General features: G+C 39.2%; 1 protein-coding gene across 12 annotated transcripts in view; it reads right to left on the minus strand.

Moving 5' to 3' along the window:
• The window catches only part of DPF3 (double PHD fingers 3), a 274,774-nt gene that overhangs the window by 38,354 nt on the left and 217,576 nt on the right, over window positions 1–18,844 (minus strand). For 11 of the 12 annotated variants that reach the window (XR_009152573.1, XR_009152574.1, XR_009152576.1 and 8 more), the window contains exon 8: window positions 4,828–4,956. Coding sequence is in view for 3 of the 12 variants with exons in the window: in XM_058161947.1 (XP_058017930.1) it covers window positions 4,828–4,956 (129 nt within the window). In the remaining 9 variants the exon portion in view is untranslated. Of the gene's footprint in view, window positions 1–6; window positions 4,558–4,827; window positions 4,957–18,844 lie in introns of those variants that run through there. The other variant, XM_058161948.1, reaches the window with a different exon arrangement.

The raw sequence follows: 18,844 nt of genomic DNA on the forward strand, positions 1-18,844 counted from the left end.
ATTAACATTACTTTAATCATTATTAGAAATTTCAGATAAAAGAGTTATCTCAGTCATAAATATATATGTATATATGCCTGTGTATACCTGCACACATGCACACACACACATATATTCAGGACAATAATGCAAAGAGATAAAAACAAAACATAAATAGTAAGGAAATTATAAACAACTGATATATTTTTTTAAAAAAATAATATTTATACCACTCCAGATGCCCCATATCTAAGGCAGCAAAAGGGTTAACCCTGTTTTCCTCTCTTTTGAAACACACAGAAAGTATTTTTTGTAATTATATGAGTAACTTTATCTTGAGCCCAGAGTTTATATTATGTATCCATTAAAAATGCAGGGTACAATGATTGTCTTTCATTTATTATCAACCACTCTATTTTAGCATAATAACCCATTTCATAAGTTTTCCATGTTTTTTAACCTCATTGAGTTCTCTTTCTGTACCAGTTCTCCTAAGCAGTGTGATTTCTTTGCAAATTAAAATGGAAAATATTTTTAACAATAAATACATATTGCAATAAATGTCTTTGTAAAAATATCTTATGAATATAAGTAAAAAGTAAACATTTCAAAGCAGGAGGAGAGAGAGGGAGGAAGACTTCTAATACAGTATATAATTTTTAATATATATCAGAAACATTATGTTACAGAATCCATTCCTTAAAGTGTGAAATATTTCCTTCCCCCATTCTTTGTTGATCAGTAGTTCTAATAAGCATACAATATAACTATATATATAGAAAATAAGTTTTGGTATAAGTGTGTGTGTATACACACATACAAATACACTCACATATACATATATATGTTTATATATACACTAAACTCTATCATTAGAAAGCCGTATATAAAATCAAACTGCTATGGCATATTTTGAAGATGGTTTACAAATATGAGAACAAGAAGATAAGAAAAACTTTTTTATATAAAAGCATGAAAAGTAAAGTATGTTGAAATTTTGCCTCAGGCCTCAGGAGAGCTTTTCACCAGACAATGAATATGGTCAGAATTAATTATTGTTGATAAAAATATCCAGAGGGAAGCTATGCTTTCCTGGTGTAGCAATTTAAAACACTTTGTGGTGTTTTAAAGATAAAGTGAGCCAAGCTTTCATGGACTTTCCTAAGATAAATGCATGTATCACACAGATATATGGATATAGATATAAAGAAATAGAGGGAGGAGCCCTCTAAATATTGGAGTCAACTGGCCATGGAACAAAAGGGATATGTTTGTGTGACATAGCACAAAAACCATTTTTTAAAACTTTCAGGACCAACATGAAACTAAAATCACTCGCTTAATTTTTGACATTACTTGCCACTACTTTTAATGTTGGCAGCAGCAAAGATAGTACCATATTCCTTTCATTGGCTGCCAGCATATGGTTACTATACTTTCCCTAACACCCACAAAATCCTCAGAATGATGTCATATCAAGGATGTTCATAGCAAGGGATAAAAAAAGTCATTTTTTTTACAGCAGCACAAATTTCTGCTTTTTTTATATATATCCACTGCAATTTTGCCTTTTGCATAGATATACCTTTTTATTCTATTAGATAGCAGATGGTACTGTAGGACAACCATCTATATCAGTAAATACTACTTACGTTTATATAGTATCAATGGATACCAAAAATATGCCTATATTGTATTAGTCATATGACTGACATTTGAGGGATTTATTACACCAACATCCTCGTTTGGGGCTTTCCATTTGCATCTGCTTGGCTATTATTGTGGGCTAGAGTGCTAGATTAGATGGATCTTTACCCGGAACCAGGATGTCTCTTTGGCAGGTTTTTATGTCTCTTTGGCAGGTTTTCCTCACATATTGAGGAATTGTAGATCCTGCAATACCGTTCTGTAAATATATGCATGAATAAAATTGATGGTTGGGTTGACAAAGTCTCAAATTTGCAAGTTTTTGTCCTTTGGTTTCTATGCCTAATAAGCAGCCTGCTTTTATATGCCAATACTTCTTTCAGATGAGGGAAATCCCACAATGCTCAAGGACAGGCCTAGTTCAAGGTCTAGGAGAACAAAGTAACATTGTTCAAGTATGGCTTTATATAATTGATCATGTTTAAATGATGCTAATTGGAACAACAAAGGGCTTTTTTCCCCTCCACTCTAGGATTAATCTGACATTATCTGTCTCCAATATTGTTGTGTTTTGTCTGTTTTTCCACCTGCATGGGCTATGTGTAGTTTAAGGATGGCCCAATAGAAATCTGTACTTTGCTGAGTTTAATTAATTGCAGCAGGGTATAAATCCTGTTAATAAATAATATTGCAACCAAAATCCTGAAATCAGTGTAGCTAGAGAATGTATAATATGATTTATTCTGTGGAGAACAAGAAACATGTATATAAGGTGTATATATAAGATCAGAGATAAAAGATAAAGGTAAAGGTCTCCCCTGTCCAGTCATGTTAGAGGCCATGTAACACATAGAAATCCCTTTCTTGCATTTTGTGTCTGAAAAATGCATTCTGTACCCATGTTGTACGCTGATGACACGCAGCTGTACTTCTCCACCCCGGGCCACCCCAACGAAGCTGTTGAAGTGCTGTCCCGGTGCTTGGAAGCCGTACGGGTCTGGATGGGGAGAAACAGGCTCAAGCTCAATCCTTCCAAGACGGAGTGGCTGTGGATGCCGGCACCCCGATACAGTCAGCTGCAGCCGCAGCTGACTGTTGGGGGCAAGTCATTGGCCCCAATGGAAAGGGTGCGCAACTTGGGTGTTCTCCTGGATGGATGGCTGTCGTTTGAAGATCATTTGACGGCCGTCTCCAGGAGAGCTTTTCACCAGGTTCGCCTGGTTCGCCAGTTGCGCCCCTTCCTTGATCAGGATGCCTTATGCACGGTCACTCATGCTCTTGTTACCTCTCGCTTGGATTATTACAATGCTCTCTACATGGGGCTCCCCTTGAAGTGCACTCAGAGGCTTCAGTTAATTCAGAATGCAGCTGCGCGGGTGATAGAGGGAGCCGCACGCGGCTCCCATGTAACACCACTCCTGCGCAGGCTGCACTGGCTGCCTGTGGTCTTTCGGGTGCACTTTAAGGTTTTGGTTACTACCTTTAAAGCGCTCCATGGCTTGGGGCCTGGGTACTTACGGGACCGCCTACTGTTACCTCATGCCTCCCACCGACCCGTACGCTCACACAGAGAGGGACTTCTCAGGGTGCCATCTGCCAAGCAATGTCGGCTGGCGGCCCCCAGGGGAAGATCCTTCTCTGTGGGGGCTCCTACCCTCTGGAACGAACTTCCCCCTGGCTTGCGCCAAGTGCCTGATCTTCGGACCTTTCGCCGTGAGCTGAAAACGTATTTATTTACTCGCGCGGGGCTGGCTTAAATTTTAAATTTTAAATTTTTAAATTTTAAATTTCTAGATGAATTTTAAGGGGTTTTTAGATTTTAAATGTTTTAAATTTTCGGCCAATTATATAATAAGTTTTTTAATTTTGTTTTAATTGTATATTGCTTGTGTTCTTATTTTTGGCTGTAAACCGTCCTGAGTCCTTCGGGAGAAGGGCGGTATAAAAATCTAATAAATAATAATAATAATAATAATGTTTTTATAGTTATAGGTCCATATATGCATGTGTGACACATACGCATAGTTTGCTTACTTTGAATAAGTTTATTTAGCTTTAATTTTATTAAAATGTATTATGGTCACTCATTCCAAAAGATTGGGTGACTAAAGTTTGAATTAATTTTATGAAGCTGATTCTTTAAAGTGCTACACAATTCTTTGTTGTCCGTTTAATAAGTATGAAGCTCCAGAAAAATACAAAAGCACTCTGCTGCTGACAAAACATATTTAGTGAAGCAAGGGAAATTACTTTCAAAAAAAAGTTTTGGCATTGTTTTAACAATAGTCTCAAGTTAACAATTTTTAGAAGGACAAACAACAAATTCAATTTTATATTGTGGATATGCAGTGCATAATTTGGATATTATTCCCATCTATATACATATTTAAGACAAAAAATAGTTCCTGTCATAAATAACATCTCTGGAAACTTAAGAAATAAAATATGAAATAAAAACCTTGTCACAGAAGGGCTACATGTATACTTTAAAAAAATAGGTTTTAAATTTAAGTCTTAAAGTAGGTTTTTTAAAAATTATTTTTAAAACATATACATCATAGTCAATGCTTTTACAAACTTCAGCTTCTTTCTTTGTTAAAATAATATTCAATTTACTCATAAATTAATAAATTGGGATAAATTCTAATAAATAAATAAAAATATCCAAACACAACTTCTAAGAAATAAAAAGTACTTATGATGGAACAAGTAATTTATATAAAGCACACACTTATAAATACATACACAGGCATATATATTAAATGGAGAAATAAAAAACTCCCTAAAAGTTACATTCTAAAAAATAATATTAGACGGTTGTCTTCAATCTTACCCCATAATCTGAGGTGTGCTTGTTTGTGTGCTTGTATGAGAAAGAGAAAGAGAGGCAGAGACAGAAAGAATGACCCATTGTATCGGTCATAATCCAGCCTGTAGAAAATTTGAGTGGCACATTATTGAATACCAAATGTAACATGTGAAGAGAAAAACTCTCCTTCAATCTTGTCTTCATCTAAATGAGAACAAATGTCTTTCTACAAGACTTTCCACTTTTGTGTTCGTCCATTAGTTTTAAAATATACATTCAAACATATATTGTAAAACATAATCCCTTAATCTTATCTCTATAAACATCAAGATATGAAAAGAGTGCTGTTGTTGCTTAATGCTCACAGATAGCTACAATAACATATCACCTACCAGAACGCCCACAGTCCGAACATGAAACAAGCTCCTCTGGTCGTCCACTTTTTTTATTCATATTAGATCCTCCAAGGCAGAAATCACAGTAGTTATTGGAAATGATGGCCCCATCTGGTCCTTTTTGGGCTGCAGGTAGAAGTATAATATTTTAAATTGAGAGAAATTCCATGTGTATCTTTATTCTTATTAACTTAGGATAGTGTCCTTATTAACTTAGGACAATGTCAACTGAAAATTTAAACTGGCCAAAACCAAAGGATCAAAGTTGGGCTTTGATTCTTTGGCTCTCTAAAAGAAATTAAAGTAGTTGGATCCCAGTTAAGTTTTAAAATGTAATACAACGCAAAAGCAGTAATAAATGTGACAAAAATAATTGTGAGACACAATGTGTTTTATCTTTGGCTTAGTATGATATATGAACTCATTTACCATGGCTTATGAGCACCATTTCTTTCTTGTGATGGGTTCTAAGCCAGAAAAAATAAATAAATTTCATTGTTTAGCATGAAAGTGCATTCCACATGAATGCAAAACCACCTGTTTTTCCCGAAAACCTTGGGTACAGCATGGCTTCAAAAGATGTAATTTTTAATGTGACCGAGGAAGACAATTATTAAATATCTACACAATATATACAAATGGAATACATAATATCACATTAACATTATTTAATAATGTTATTACATAATTATTTAATTACACTATTTATATATTAAATTACACCAAATTTCATTTTTGTCCTGGACTAATTCACTTCTTTTTTTCTGAATCCATTCCATGGCCCTGAAAAGATCAACATGGTTCTCAGCCTTCACGCAATTGTAAGTCTTACTGTAGTACTACTTGTGAATGAAGGGTGATCTAAGTTCAACCAACTTAGTAGGAATACAATTCAATTTCTTTCTTGTCAGAAGTTAGGAATAGTGAACAACCATCTTTCTTTCCTGACCCTATGGCCCTTTATCTTTACGGCAACATCTGGGAGGGAGATGGAAGACATAGCAGATCCATCCTCATTCTTTGCCACTATCACAAGTTTTCTGACCCTCAGCTGTGTTGGGTGCAGCTGCTATGGAGCCAAAGATTATTGGTTCTAGTAAACAGTACCACATCATTAATAGATATTTTCCAAGATAAGGAACTAACTAATCTATATAGCTCCTATGAATTGCTACTCAAAAATCAGCTATGGCTGTTTGTTTTATTCTTTTAATTTAAAAAGAAGCTTTGGATCACCACCCCTTTTAAATGAGGCCTTCTAGAAATCTAGAAAGGCAAGGGTTTCTTTTCTGCTTGCCTTCTTTCTTCCCTTTCTGTTCCCATCATTATCATCATCATCATTGTTGATGTCGTCATCATTTTAGCCATTTTCTATTTACTGCAAGATGAAGGCCTCTTCCGCATGTTTCAAACCAATACTGTCCTGGACTTTCTTTTGCCAATTGGGCATGGAATACTTGCTGATGTTGTCAATCCATCTTCTTTTACATCTCGTTCGTGAATGCTTTTAATCAAGTGGGATCCCTTCTGTGACTGCCTTGGTCCACCTGCAATCAGTTTTTCTTCCTATGTGAACAGCCAATTTCCATTTATATTCATTTACTCCAGTGGAGGGTTTCAAAAATTTTTTACTACCGGTTCTGTGGGTGTGGCTTGGTGGGTGTGGCTTGGTGGGCAGGGAAGGTTACTGCAAAATCCCCATTTCCTCCCGATTAGCTGGGACTTGGGAGGCAGAGAATAGATGGGGGCGGGGCCAGTCAGAATTTTTACTACCGGTTCTCCGAATTACTCAAAATTTCCACTACTGGTTCTCCAGAACTGGTCAGAACCTGCTGAAACCCACCTCTTGATGATACCATACACCCATAATGGCGAACCTAGGGCATGTGTGCCACAGGTGGCACGCAGAGTCCTGTCTGTTGGCGCGCACACCATTGCCCCAGGTCAGATCTCTGTGGCGTTTCTTTCGTGAGCTTCTGTTTCTCTCACAAAAGAAAAAAATGTCATGCTGCCAGTGTTGGGATGCCCCACCTCCTGCCGTCCAGCTGATCTTTGGGTCTCCGCTGTGCATATGCGCCTGTCTGTGCATGATCGCTCGCACACACTTTTCAGTTTGGCCATGCGTGTGCACACAGTTTGGGCACTCGGTGTCTAAAAGGTTTGCCATCACTGCCATATACTTTTGCCTGTTTTCTAATCCATTCTGTTCTCATGCCAGACAATAAATGCTAAACTGTGCTAATTCCTGAAGATGTCCTCCACCTTTACCCAGGACTTTAAAATAGATTTTCTTAAGGGTGGGTTTTGGGGTGGGGTAGGGCTACAGAAACACACAAACACAAACACATCCTCTAGCATTGAGCATTATAACACTCTTGAATTTAATACTCTGGGTAGCATTTCACCAGAAAACCAGAAAACCTGCTATCAACGACATGAAGAAACTATACGCTAGAACTTGCAAAATAAAGGCAGGGAAGCATTTTACAGTTTAATGGCATCCGCAAACGTGAAATCTGTTATTTGCTTCTGGTGCGACTCGTCTACCTGCCAGCAGAGCCTTTTCTCTTGGCACGAAGACCAAACGGCACACAACACAATGGGTAATAGGGTTGGGGTGTTTTCTTTGCAAAAAGAAAAAACAAAAAGCTTTTGTTTGATGGCTTAAGCTGTGCAGGAACCCGGTTTTGAACGGTTCCAATCTGTGGGCAGGATTTGGCTTCCCCATTTTCATATCTTTCCAGCCTTCATCCCTCGGAGGGACGGCTGACATACAATCTGAACCTACAGGGTAAATGGCATTGAGTTTCCCCTCGTGTGCCTTTTCCCCCCCTACTGCTGACAGAGCTCATCTCTCCGCAGGCTGACATGTTTCCATGACAACCAAAATTCCAGGCTCTGGCTGCCTCTGATCTTGCCACCTGTTATTACTCCATTTCTCAAGTGTAAAGAACTGATTTGTGACCTTTCCCCCCCTCCTCCTCTTCCCTCTCCCCACCTCTCTCTTTTCAAAAGGCATAGATGGGTTTGAGAAATTAAAACTACCACCATCACCACATCAAATAAACAGGAAGAGGAGAACAACACCGGCAGCTGAGAGCAGGCACGTTCCTGGAAGCACCATGTGCATAGAGAAGAAGCGATTGAATCCCTGTTGGATTCAATCCACTTCCGGCTGGCTTTCTCCCAACGTTTAATGAGAAATGAAGAAAGTCATTGGGGTGGGATTCAAAAGGAATGGCTCACTGCACAGACTGCACATTGTTTTGCCTAGGACAGAGGTGGGGACGGAAGCAAAATACAGCAGGCAGCATAAATCTCCCAGAATGCTAAAGGACAAGCCAGATGGAGTGTAAATTAAAAAAAAACAAACTTCAGACATTTCCTCTTTATTCAAAGGGATTTTTGTACTGTCCTTGTTTCCACTGTTGCATTTCTCTACTCCTGTTTCTTAGCCTTTTTGATAGCCTGATTTTGTATGTGATAGGAAAATGCTAATATCACTACCACCTCAACCAAGATGCCTTATCAAAAGCACACTTCTAAAGCCAGGTGTCTTGTCTGTCACTAAAGGGGAAAGCCTTTCTCTGCCCCGCTTAATGCAGAAAAAAAAAATACTTTCCATTTATGGAGCAAATTGGAAACTACACAGCTCTGGGTATTGTGGGGGGAGGGGAATATACAGTAACACAAACTGCAATTTGCAGGAGGAAGATAGTACTTGCAATGTTCCTTTTTTTCTAAAGAGAAAAAGAGAATTTTATGCAAGTAAAAAAACCTAGCATATCAGGGGAAATATTCCAGATCTATTCACCATTTTCTTCAAAAGTTATTCAATGATTTGCATTTGTTTCTAAACAAGGGCTTCAAACCACAAGGCAGTGCAAATGTAGAACCTGTTTGTAACTCTTTGAAGCAGTCGTGTCATCACTATGCAACACTGAGAAAAGTTGAGGCTGGTTAGACTAGTTGCTAAATTTTATTTACTTACTCAGCTCACTTATATACTATCTAATTGACTATGGACCTATGGCATTTTACAAGAACAATTAACAATGGATAATTTAATTTGCAACATTAATTTGAGCATTCCCCCAAGCATCTTTCTGGAACCAGGCCTAAACCTTTATACAGCCCTAAATTGTTCTGTTTGCAGGGAATTTTAGCACATGCCTCATCAGTGCTGCGAGTAGGTCAGCAGGGCTCTACCTTAGTAAAACATTGGGTGTAATTTTCAGAACCTGACCTATAGCCTGTGTTTTAAATATGACAGAAGAGGGAATTTAATAAGAATATGTGAGGTACAATCTCAGTCTTTTTAAACTCTGGCCACCCCCATGCCATTCAAGTATTGATCTTAGGCCTGTTTGCCACTACCTTGAGCACTTATCACCTTCTAGTTAGTATACTAGTTGTGGATAATTGGAATAGCAGTCTCCAATTATCCCCAATCTTGTTTGGATAGTACTAAATTGAGAAATATTGCTGTTCATCTGACAATACTAGACTAAATTAACATAACAATCTAAATCTCAAAATTGTTCTACAGGTTCTATTACAAAATCTCATCCTGTTCTGATAGTATCAGGAACATTTGGTTTAAAAAAAAAGTATTAAAATGGTATGAGATATCTAGTGGCTAAGGCACCAGGCTAGAAATCAAGAGATTGTGAGTTCTAATCCCATTTTAAAGCATGAAGGCTAGGTGGGTGACTTTGGTCTGTCACTCTCCCTCAGCCTGTGATGTCAGCTCAAATGACAAGGCTGGTGGAGCAGGAGGAGGAGGAGGAGGAGGAGGCTAGTTCTGATAAGGACAGAAAAATTTGTGAAGGGAAAGAAAAAGAAGAGAGCCAAACAGTGCAACAAATCAGGAAAAGAAAAGACTTTAGTGGGTTCAAAAATAGGGCAACTCTACAATTCCAGGTGCCTGAACTGAAAAAGATTATGTTCCACTTGTAGACAAAATATTAGTATCTATTCTACCATATCAAAACTCTGTTATCTCATTCTTCTGTCTGTGCTTAAAATACACTTTGAATCATTGGGAGGAAAGAGGCAGAAGATATTTGAAAAGGAGAAGATTTCAGAAGAGTGTATTCTTCTAATATTATGGTAAGGATTATGATAGCCAAAAATGCAAATGACTTGGAAATTCCACTAATGAAAGTCACGGAGCATAGTGAATATTAAGAAGACTAAACTAATGATAATAGATACAATTGCTAGCTTGAAATTATTGAATTAATGGATAGCTTCTGCCCTTTAGGATTGACTATAAGCAATAAAGAAACCAACAGTAAAGAAATATGCCACAGACATATTGGCTATACTTGGTAGAATAACCATTAAGGCCTTTTGTAAAGGCTGTGAGAATAACCTTGGGAGACAAAAGACAACGATCAGGCAAAAGGTATCTCAGCCCTGAGGTTATCTCAGAAGGGACTTCCTCTAGTTCTCTTAAAGGCAAGGGAGGGGAGAAATTCTTTCAGGCTTGCAAGATTGATACCAGCCCTTTGAGGTAGAGTAGACAAGAAATGAAAACCATGAGTACTAATACTAACTTTATTGTAAGATTACAATAATAGAACAATTGGGCAGGAAGATTGGTTTATTTATTTATTTATTTATTTTATTAATTAAACTTTTATACCGCCCTTCTCCCGAAGGACTCAGGGCGGTGTACAGCCAAGATAAAAAACAATAAATATACAAAGTTAAAAATCAATTTAAAAAACTTATTCAATGGTGGCCGAATTAAAACCGTCAAATTGACAAATCTAAAATACCCCATATAAAATTACAGAAGATTTAAAAATTTAAAATTTAAATTTAAAAATTTAAAAAACTAAAAATCAGTCCAGTCCTGCTTGAATAAATAAGTGAGTTTTTAATTCCCGACGAAAGGTCCGAAGGTCAGATATTTGGCGCAAACCGGGGGGAAGGTCGTTCCAGAGAGTAGGTGCTCCAACAGAGAAGGCCCTTCCCCTGGGGGCCGCCAGCCGGCATTGCTTGGCGGACGGCACCCTGAGGAGACCCTCTCTGTGGGAGCGTACGGGTCAGTGGGAGGCATAGGGTAACAGCAGGCGGTCCCGTAAGTACCCAGGCCCTAAGCCATGGAGCGCTTTAAAGGTGGTAACCAAAACCTTGAAGCACACCCGAAAGACCACAGGTAGCCAGTGCAGACTGCGCAGGAGTGGTGTTACCCGGGAGCAACGTGGAGCTCCCTCAATCACCCGCGCAGCTGCATTCTGGACTAGCTGAAGTCTCCGAGTGCACTTCAGGGGTAGCCCCATGTAGAGAGCATTGCAATAATCCAGGCGAGAAGTGACGAGAGCATGAGTGACCGTGCATAAGGCATCCCGGTCCAGAAAGGGGCGCAACTGGCGAACCAGGCGGACCTGGTAAAAAGCTCTCCTGGAGACGGCCGCCACATGCTCTACAACCGCCAGCCGCCCACCCAGGAGACCGCCCAAGTTGCCCCCCCCTCCCGCCGGGGCCAATGCCCCCCCCCCAACAGTCAGCTGCGGTTGCAGCTGACTGTACCGAGATGCCGGCATCCACAGCCACTCCGTCTTGGATGGATTGAGTCTGAGTCTGTTTCTCCCCATCCAGACCCGTACGGCCTCCAGACAATGGGACAGCACTTGACAGCTTCGCTGGGGTGGCCTGGGGTGGAAAAGTACAGCTGAGTATCATCAGCGTACAGATGATAGCTCACCCCAAAGCCACTGATGACCTCGCCCAACCGCTTCATATAGATGTTGAACAGGAGGCGAGAGAATCGACCCTGCGGCACCCCACAAGTGAAGTGCCTCGCGGTCGATCTCTGCCCTCCTGTCAACACCGTCTGCGACCGGTCAGAGAGGTAGGAGGAGAACCACCGATAAACGGTGCCTCCCACTCCCAACCCCTCCAACCGGCGCAGCAAGATACCATGGTCGATGGTATCAAAAGCCGATGAGAGATCTAACAGGACCAAGGCAGAGGAGCAACCCCTGTCCCTGGCCCTCCAGAGGTCATCCACCAACGCGACCAAAGCTGTCTCCGTGCTATGCCCGGGCCGGAAGCCGGGCTGGGGTCTAGATAGACAGCTTCCTCCAGGTACTGAGGAAACTGCCACGCCACCACACTCTCTACAACCTTCGCGATAAAAGGTTGGAGACTGGACGGTAATTACCCAAAATAGCTGGGTCCAGGGAAGGCTTCTTGAGGAGGGATCTCACCACCGCCTCTTTCAAGGCGGCGGGGAAGATCCCCTCCATCAAAGAAGCATTTATAATCCCTGAGCCAGCCTCGTGTCACCTCCTGAGTGGCCAGCACCAGCCAGGAGGGGCACGGGTCCAGTAAACATGTAGTGGCATGCAGCCTCCCCAGCAGCCTGTCCACGTCCTCGGGAGTCACAGAATCGAACTCATCCCAAACGATATCAACAAGACGCGCCTCAGTCATCTCATCCGGATCATCGCAATCTTGGTCCAAGCTATCCCGGAGCTGAGCGATTTTATCGTATAGATAACTGTTAAACTCCTCGGCACGTCCCTGTAAGGGGTCATCCCGCTCCCCCTGGTGAAGGAGGGAACGGGTCACCCGAAACAGGGCGGCCGGGCGGTTATCTGCCGACGCAATGAGGGAGGAAGCGTAGGAGCGCCTCGCCACCCTCAGTGCCACTAGGTAGGTCTTTGAAAAAGACCTAACTAGTGTCCGATCAGCTTCGGAACGGCTGGACCTCCACACACTCTCTAGGCGTCTTCTCCGGCTGTGTTCTAAAGTATCCTTATGAAAGACATTAATGCCAATGTGGAAAGTAGCCAAGTGATCTGAACTATGTGTGATTAAAATATGCATATGGACTGTAATTTTGCAACTATCCCGCAAAAATGGTTTTCATATACATTAAAATATCTAATTTCTGATTTGGTTGTAAATCAATATTTGGATTACGCTTTGCACCTTTAGAAGGATGGGTCTTTGCAGATGAAGTATCAATATTTGTATATAGAAACTGAGATTAAGGTAAGGTTTTACTTTGCAACTAAGCACATTCATTAAAACTACAAGAGTGCTCTATGCTTATATAATCGTTTGGAATTTGAAAAGGATGTGCATAAGTAATGGTTGGAGTCTATAATACCTCACCTTCTATCTTCTAGAAGGAATTTGAATTTGGGCAAGGGGATTGCATTATTTCTGTTCACAAACATGCGCCAATAAAGAGACAATTGTATTTAATGATAGTTGTCATTATTAGGAAACACCATGCATCAGAATGCCTAGCACAGGGGTGTCAAACTGGTGGCCTGTGGGCTGGATGCGTCACACACAGGCCACGCCCACCCCAGGTCAGCGAATGGAAAAAACGTCATGAAACATCATGTGACGGCAATGTGATGCCACGAGTTTGACATCCATGGTCTAGCAAATAAGATATTCACTCAAAAGCCATCTCCCAGGCTCACTGATCTAGCTCTAAACAGAAATGCATAAAGACACACATTTAGTTCATGCAATTTCTGCAAGCACGTTGCTAGTCTGCACATTTCCTCAGATGTATGTATGTATGTTTGTGTTTGTGACACACACACACACACACACACACACACACACACACACACAGAGTCTGTGTCTCTCTATGTATTTGTGTGTGAGACTGTATGTGTGCATGTATGTACACACATGCACAAACATATATTACATTACACTGCCTTGCCTTACCTTACTTTATATTACATTAGATTAAATACTTTCTCCCTCATATTTGTCATTTATACTGCTGAGAACCTCCTTAAAAAAGGAAAGAAAAAAATACTTTACATTCAAATACATTCCATATGACTGACCAAGGGGAAAAATACTACTGAGAGAAAGTAAAAAAAGAAAAGAAAAGAAAAGGGGAAGTCCTTAATGTAACATTGATAAAACTGCTGCTCAGGGTAAGGACAATTTCTTTCCATCAGAGAAGTTGCTTTTATTTATTTCTCTATCCATAGACTTATGCTTAGATATTAAAAATGTTCCTAAATGATGCTATAGAGCATTGCACATCAGAACAACTAGACACAAGAACAGTTTTTTTCCATCGCTCTCCTAAACAAACAATTCCCTCAACACTGTCAAACTATTTACTAAATCTGCACTACTATTAATCTTCTCATCGTTCCCATCACCCATCTCTTATGACTGTATGACTGTAACTTTGTTGCTTGTATCCTTACGATTTATATTGATATTGTTTCCTGATTGCTTATTTGTACCCTATGACTATCATTAAGTGTTGTATCATTAAGTGTTAAATTTGTACCCTATGACTATCATTAAGTATTGTAAGTATTGTATCTTGATGAAGGTATCTTTTCTTTTATGTACACTGAGAGCCTATGCACCAAGACAAATTCCTTGTGTGTCCAATCACACTCGGCCAATAAAAAAATTCTATTCTATTCTATTCTATTCTATTCTATTCTATTCTATTCTATTCTATTCTATTCTAAGAAGCTTTCCTTGGGAAATGGGGGAAATAGTTTGGAACCCACTAGGATAATGACATCATTTTTTTCCTAATCTCTGGAGATAGTAGATCAAATCAAGGTTCAGCTGCAAGACTTGCCTCAGATGATTTCTCCAGCAGAGTGGCTGTAAACTATAATGTTTGCCCATAGCTTGAAGGTTGAATTAACCCCACAATGTTAAGTAATTTAAAATATAGTGTCTAGTCAGCTTTCCAACTTTAGGTGGAACACAATGGCTGTCCCCATTTATCTTTCTTTATCTGCACTTCTGCATGATGAACCTGAAGACCCGCTTGCCAGACCAGATAAGAGAAAAGAACAAATGACAAGATTGTGAAAGAAACCAGGGAAAAGAACCATAAGTGTCTTGGATTTCAGGTCCAATGCCTGAGATAAAATGAATCAAGCCTAGCCTTCAGTGAAACCTTTATTTTGAACTTATTAAATGGCATTTTTCTAGGGAGAATGTGTTTACTTTGCTTCATAACTGAGTTTCCCTATGTAAGTTTTCTATCTCAGAAATTTGCACATTCACGTTTTCTGCCTAATGAAGTTCAGGTGAATATTTGGTGATTCAGAAATATTCACAAACAGCATGTAAAAGGGTAGATCTGCAACCACAAAAGCAAAAAGTAGCAGTAATGAAGTACTTTTTATGACTATGCAATTGAAGTATTCATTATTCCAATTTTATATACTTGCATAAAACAATTATTTGAAATTGTGCAAAAAAGATATGATTTCCAATTTTAAAATACGAAGGTTCTAATGAAACATTGTATTACATTTGTTTATAAATTGTCCAGTTTATGATTTATGAATGGATTTCTGGTGCAATTAAATAAGGTAGACTCCTATTTATACTATCACAGAATGGCTGCTTTGGTTATATAAGTAGTCTTCATTTAGCGACTGCCTCATACAGCATCACTCAAAGTTATATGATGATGAAACAGTAAATCTGTAACAAAACCTTGTACTTAGGACCTTCAGTTATGTAAAGCAAAGGAAAGCTGATCATAAGCACAGTTGCAATTTCATATAGTGACTGCTTTGCTTAACAACTGAGATGCTGATTGTGGTTGCTAAACCAAGACTAGCTGTAGTTGCTATGAAAAGGAGACTTCAAATGAAATGGCTTTCAAAAATATTTAGCAGATAGTAAAATAAGTACAAGAAATCATGTAATCAATACTGGCCAATACATTTATATTGTTAGGCAAAAATATGTAAGAACATGAATGATCAAAAAGATCTGGCTAGTGTTTTAAAATTAGAAAAGTTTAGCAGGAACTTAGTCTGTTTTCTATAACTAGAGTTTACCACTTCGTCAGAGGCTCTGGAAGGCTTTTTTTTTAATGATTCCACAGCCTGAAACAGTTTGAAAACTTCTGAAATATGAAGCAAGAAGTAGAGGAGGCAAGGAGAAAAGGAAATAAATGTTGGTCTGGGAAAGCAAAACTAAGTTTCAATTAGATCAGGGGTGTCAAACTCAAGGCCCATAGGCCGCCTCTGGCCCACGGGGTGCTTAGATCTGGCCCACGGGACTGACCTGGAAATAGCAAAGGACAGGCCTGTGATGCCTCTATTAGCAAAAATTGGCACTGGTGGGGGGCACCAGTTTTGGCTACCAGAGTGCTGCAGGAGGACTTTCAGGCCCAAAACGGGCCCTCCGGAGTGCTGTAGGAGGCCGTCCTTGACTCAGAAAGCTATAAAAGGGAGGAAAGGTAAAATATTTTACCTTTCAGGCTTGCAGGATTCTGCTACTGTAGACTATGTCAATAATTTATAGTTCTAGTCTTCCTATGGAGTCAGTTTCTTGATCTGATCTCTCTCTCATAAGGTGATCAAGTAGATCAAGTAAATATTAAAAAGACAAAATCACAGAAATGTACGCCTCTCTATTTTTATAAATATATAAAACCATGTGTATGAAGGTGAAGCCCTGTGTCATGCCCACCATGGCCACACCAACCCCCACCCCAGCCCTCTAAAGTCAAACACAACCCTGATGCGGCCCCCAGTGAAATTGAGTTTGACAACCCTGAATTAGATGGACACTTTTTGTCTTTTTAAAGTGAATTCTCCCAAAAGAAATACAACAAAGACTGGAAAATACAAATATCCTCATGGATCCTCTGTTGCTTTATCATACTGACTCACTACAGATCTGAGTCAGCTTCAATAATTTTCTGGATAATCTGCTTGTGATCCATTCCAAACAATTTAAAAAATGCTAGAAAAAGGAACAGGGCTGGAGTTAAAAGAGGAACAAATGCTATTAGCTGTTTAACTGGCATCAGGCAGCAAATCAATATCTGTTTTTGACAGATTCAGCATCAGTAGGCCTGTTACTACAACAGATATTGCCTCAAGGTGATGCTTGATTGGAAGAAATGGAAGAACCTGAGGGGAAGGGAATATGTAAGGAAGCCAGTGCAGAAATAAGATGTCTGTTACCTTCTCACCCCCATTATATTTCAATGTGGTTTTGTTTGCCTTCATTTAATTGGTTTGCTTAATTTGCTTTCAATGCAGCTAGGGGAATAAACAGTGGATTGCTCTTTACGGTATTTCTGCCCTTTCTATCCGTTTCAGAAAGCTGAAGTTTAGAATATGAATTTATGTCCTCCCAAAAAGCTAGGCAGAGACATTTCACAAAATCCAGGCTTATGACATTGTAGGTTTGTCAAATCTGATTCACAAATGCTCCCAGAAGTAGTTGGATCTGGCATTCTCTGCCTCATCCCTTGGCGCAAAAGAACCAGTTAACAATTGTGTTTTAGGTATATGAACAGCACATTCACATGGAAGATAGATGACACCATAAATGAAACCCTGCCATGTGAAAAAGAGAGAGTGAGTGAATTGAACGCCAAGCTGTAAACAATTATCCAAACAGAAGCAGAAGAGTGTGTGTGTGTGTGTGTAAGGGCAGGGTCAGATGAGTGCATTTGTCAGTTCTAATTGATTGTATACAGCATAAAATGGAGATGCTGACCAGTCGCTACCGGTTTGCTTGTGGGCGTGTGCACACTTATGTGTGCACGTGACACTTCTGCGCATGTCCGGGCGGGTGGGCGGAGCCATTACCTGTTTGCCTGATCCACTAATGCTGACTATGGGACTTCCGGTAAGGAATTATGACAGGCTGACTTCTCCAAAGAAACTAAGAGATACAATGGCTGAAAATGCCAACTGGAAGATGGGTGCTCACTGTAGTAATCTCCTTGGATCAAAGGGAGATCATGAGATAACTCTTGTTCACTTTGAATAGTGAATCCTTACGAGTAAACTACAGAAATGGAAGTTTTTGCAGTCAGCTCAGAAGTTGAACTGCAGGGAGTCCCAGGATTCCATGTATGCTTGCAATTGCAATGTGGCTTACACAAACAGCAACCCTTGCTAGTCTAATTTCTTAACCACTTTTGGAAATAATTAATCTACAGATATGGAGAGATTTCCTTTGCCGCATAGATAGGATTCTTTTATCTTAAAACTTTTTCAAGATTACAAAATGAAAAGAGATTCTAAGGATTTAAAGACTTAAGAAAATTTTGCGGAAAGCTTAACAAAGAGGTTTAAGAAAGTTTTAAAATGGATAAAAGGAACAGTTATTTTCCTATTTTTTAGTATTTTTGTTTTTGAGGAAAGTGCTTTGGCATGAACTTAGCTACTTAAAGAAATCAGACCTTTGTGGGAACACTTTTTGTTTATCATTAACATATGCATTTAACTGGGGGACTCTACACATCAAAAGATAAGGTACTGAACTAGACAGTGATGTTTTTGATGCAATTGTGATGTGGGTTGAAGTTCTGGGGAGAGGGAAGCCTTCTTTTTCCTCTTGTTTGAGATACTTTCAGTTTTGGTTTTAATATACAATGACAACTACTAGAAAAATTGCAACAGATAGTAGGAGGAGATTGCTAGAGTAGCCTTGATAGTAAACAGTTACCAGATTTGCCTCAGAATCATTTGAAGAAAGGGCTCTAAGATAGAAACTTATGAAAACTTTTAAGGATAAAAAGGAACTTGAAAAAATATAATTTAAAAATTGGATAGTTCTATAAACCAAATATATGGAGAGGTAAAACAAATCAATGATAAAGTGGGAATTTTAGAGAGTAAGACAGAAGTGCTTGATAAAGATCTGGAATTTTTTTTAGATAATTTGGCTTTATTGGAACTGGGAGACTTGTCTATTCCAGAAGCTTATGATGAAACATATTAGACAAAACATTATTAAAGTCTTGGCAATTTTTTGGGATTGGAAAGAGGAAAATATAAAGTCAAAAACTGATAAAGTTTTAAAAAACAAATTCCAGATTGATAGAACAAGAAAAAAGCCAAGGAATATTCTGGTGTATTTTGTTAGGAAGAAGACGACAAGCAATCAAGATTGAAAATTAATAAGATATAATTGTTTTGAAAGACATTTCTATCAGAGAAATGAATACCCCTTTTAAAACAGTTTGAAATTTATATCATGTTCTAATTTTAAAGGA

The sequence above is a fragment of the Ahaetulla prasina genome, chromosome 1 (genome assembly GCF_028640845.1).
Source record: "Ahaetulla prasina isolate Xishuangbanna chromosome 1, ASM2864084v1, whole genome shotgun sequence".
Classification (NCBI taxonomy): domain Eukaryota; kingdom Metazoa; phylum Chordata; class Lepidosauria; order Squamata; family Colubridae; genus Ahaetulla; species Ahaetulla prasina.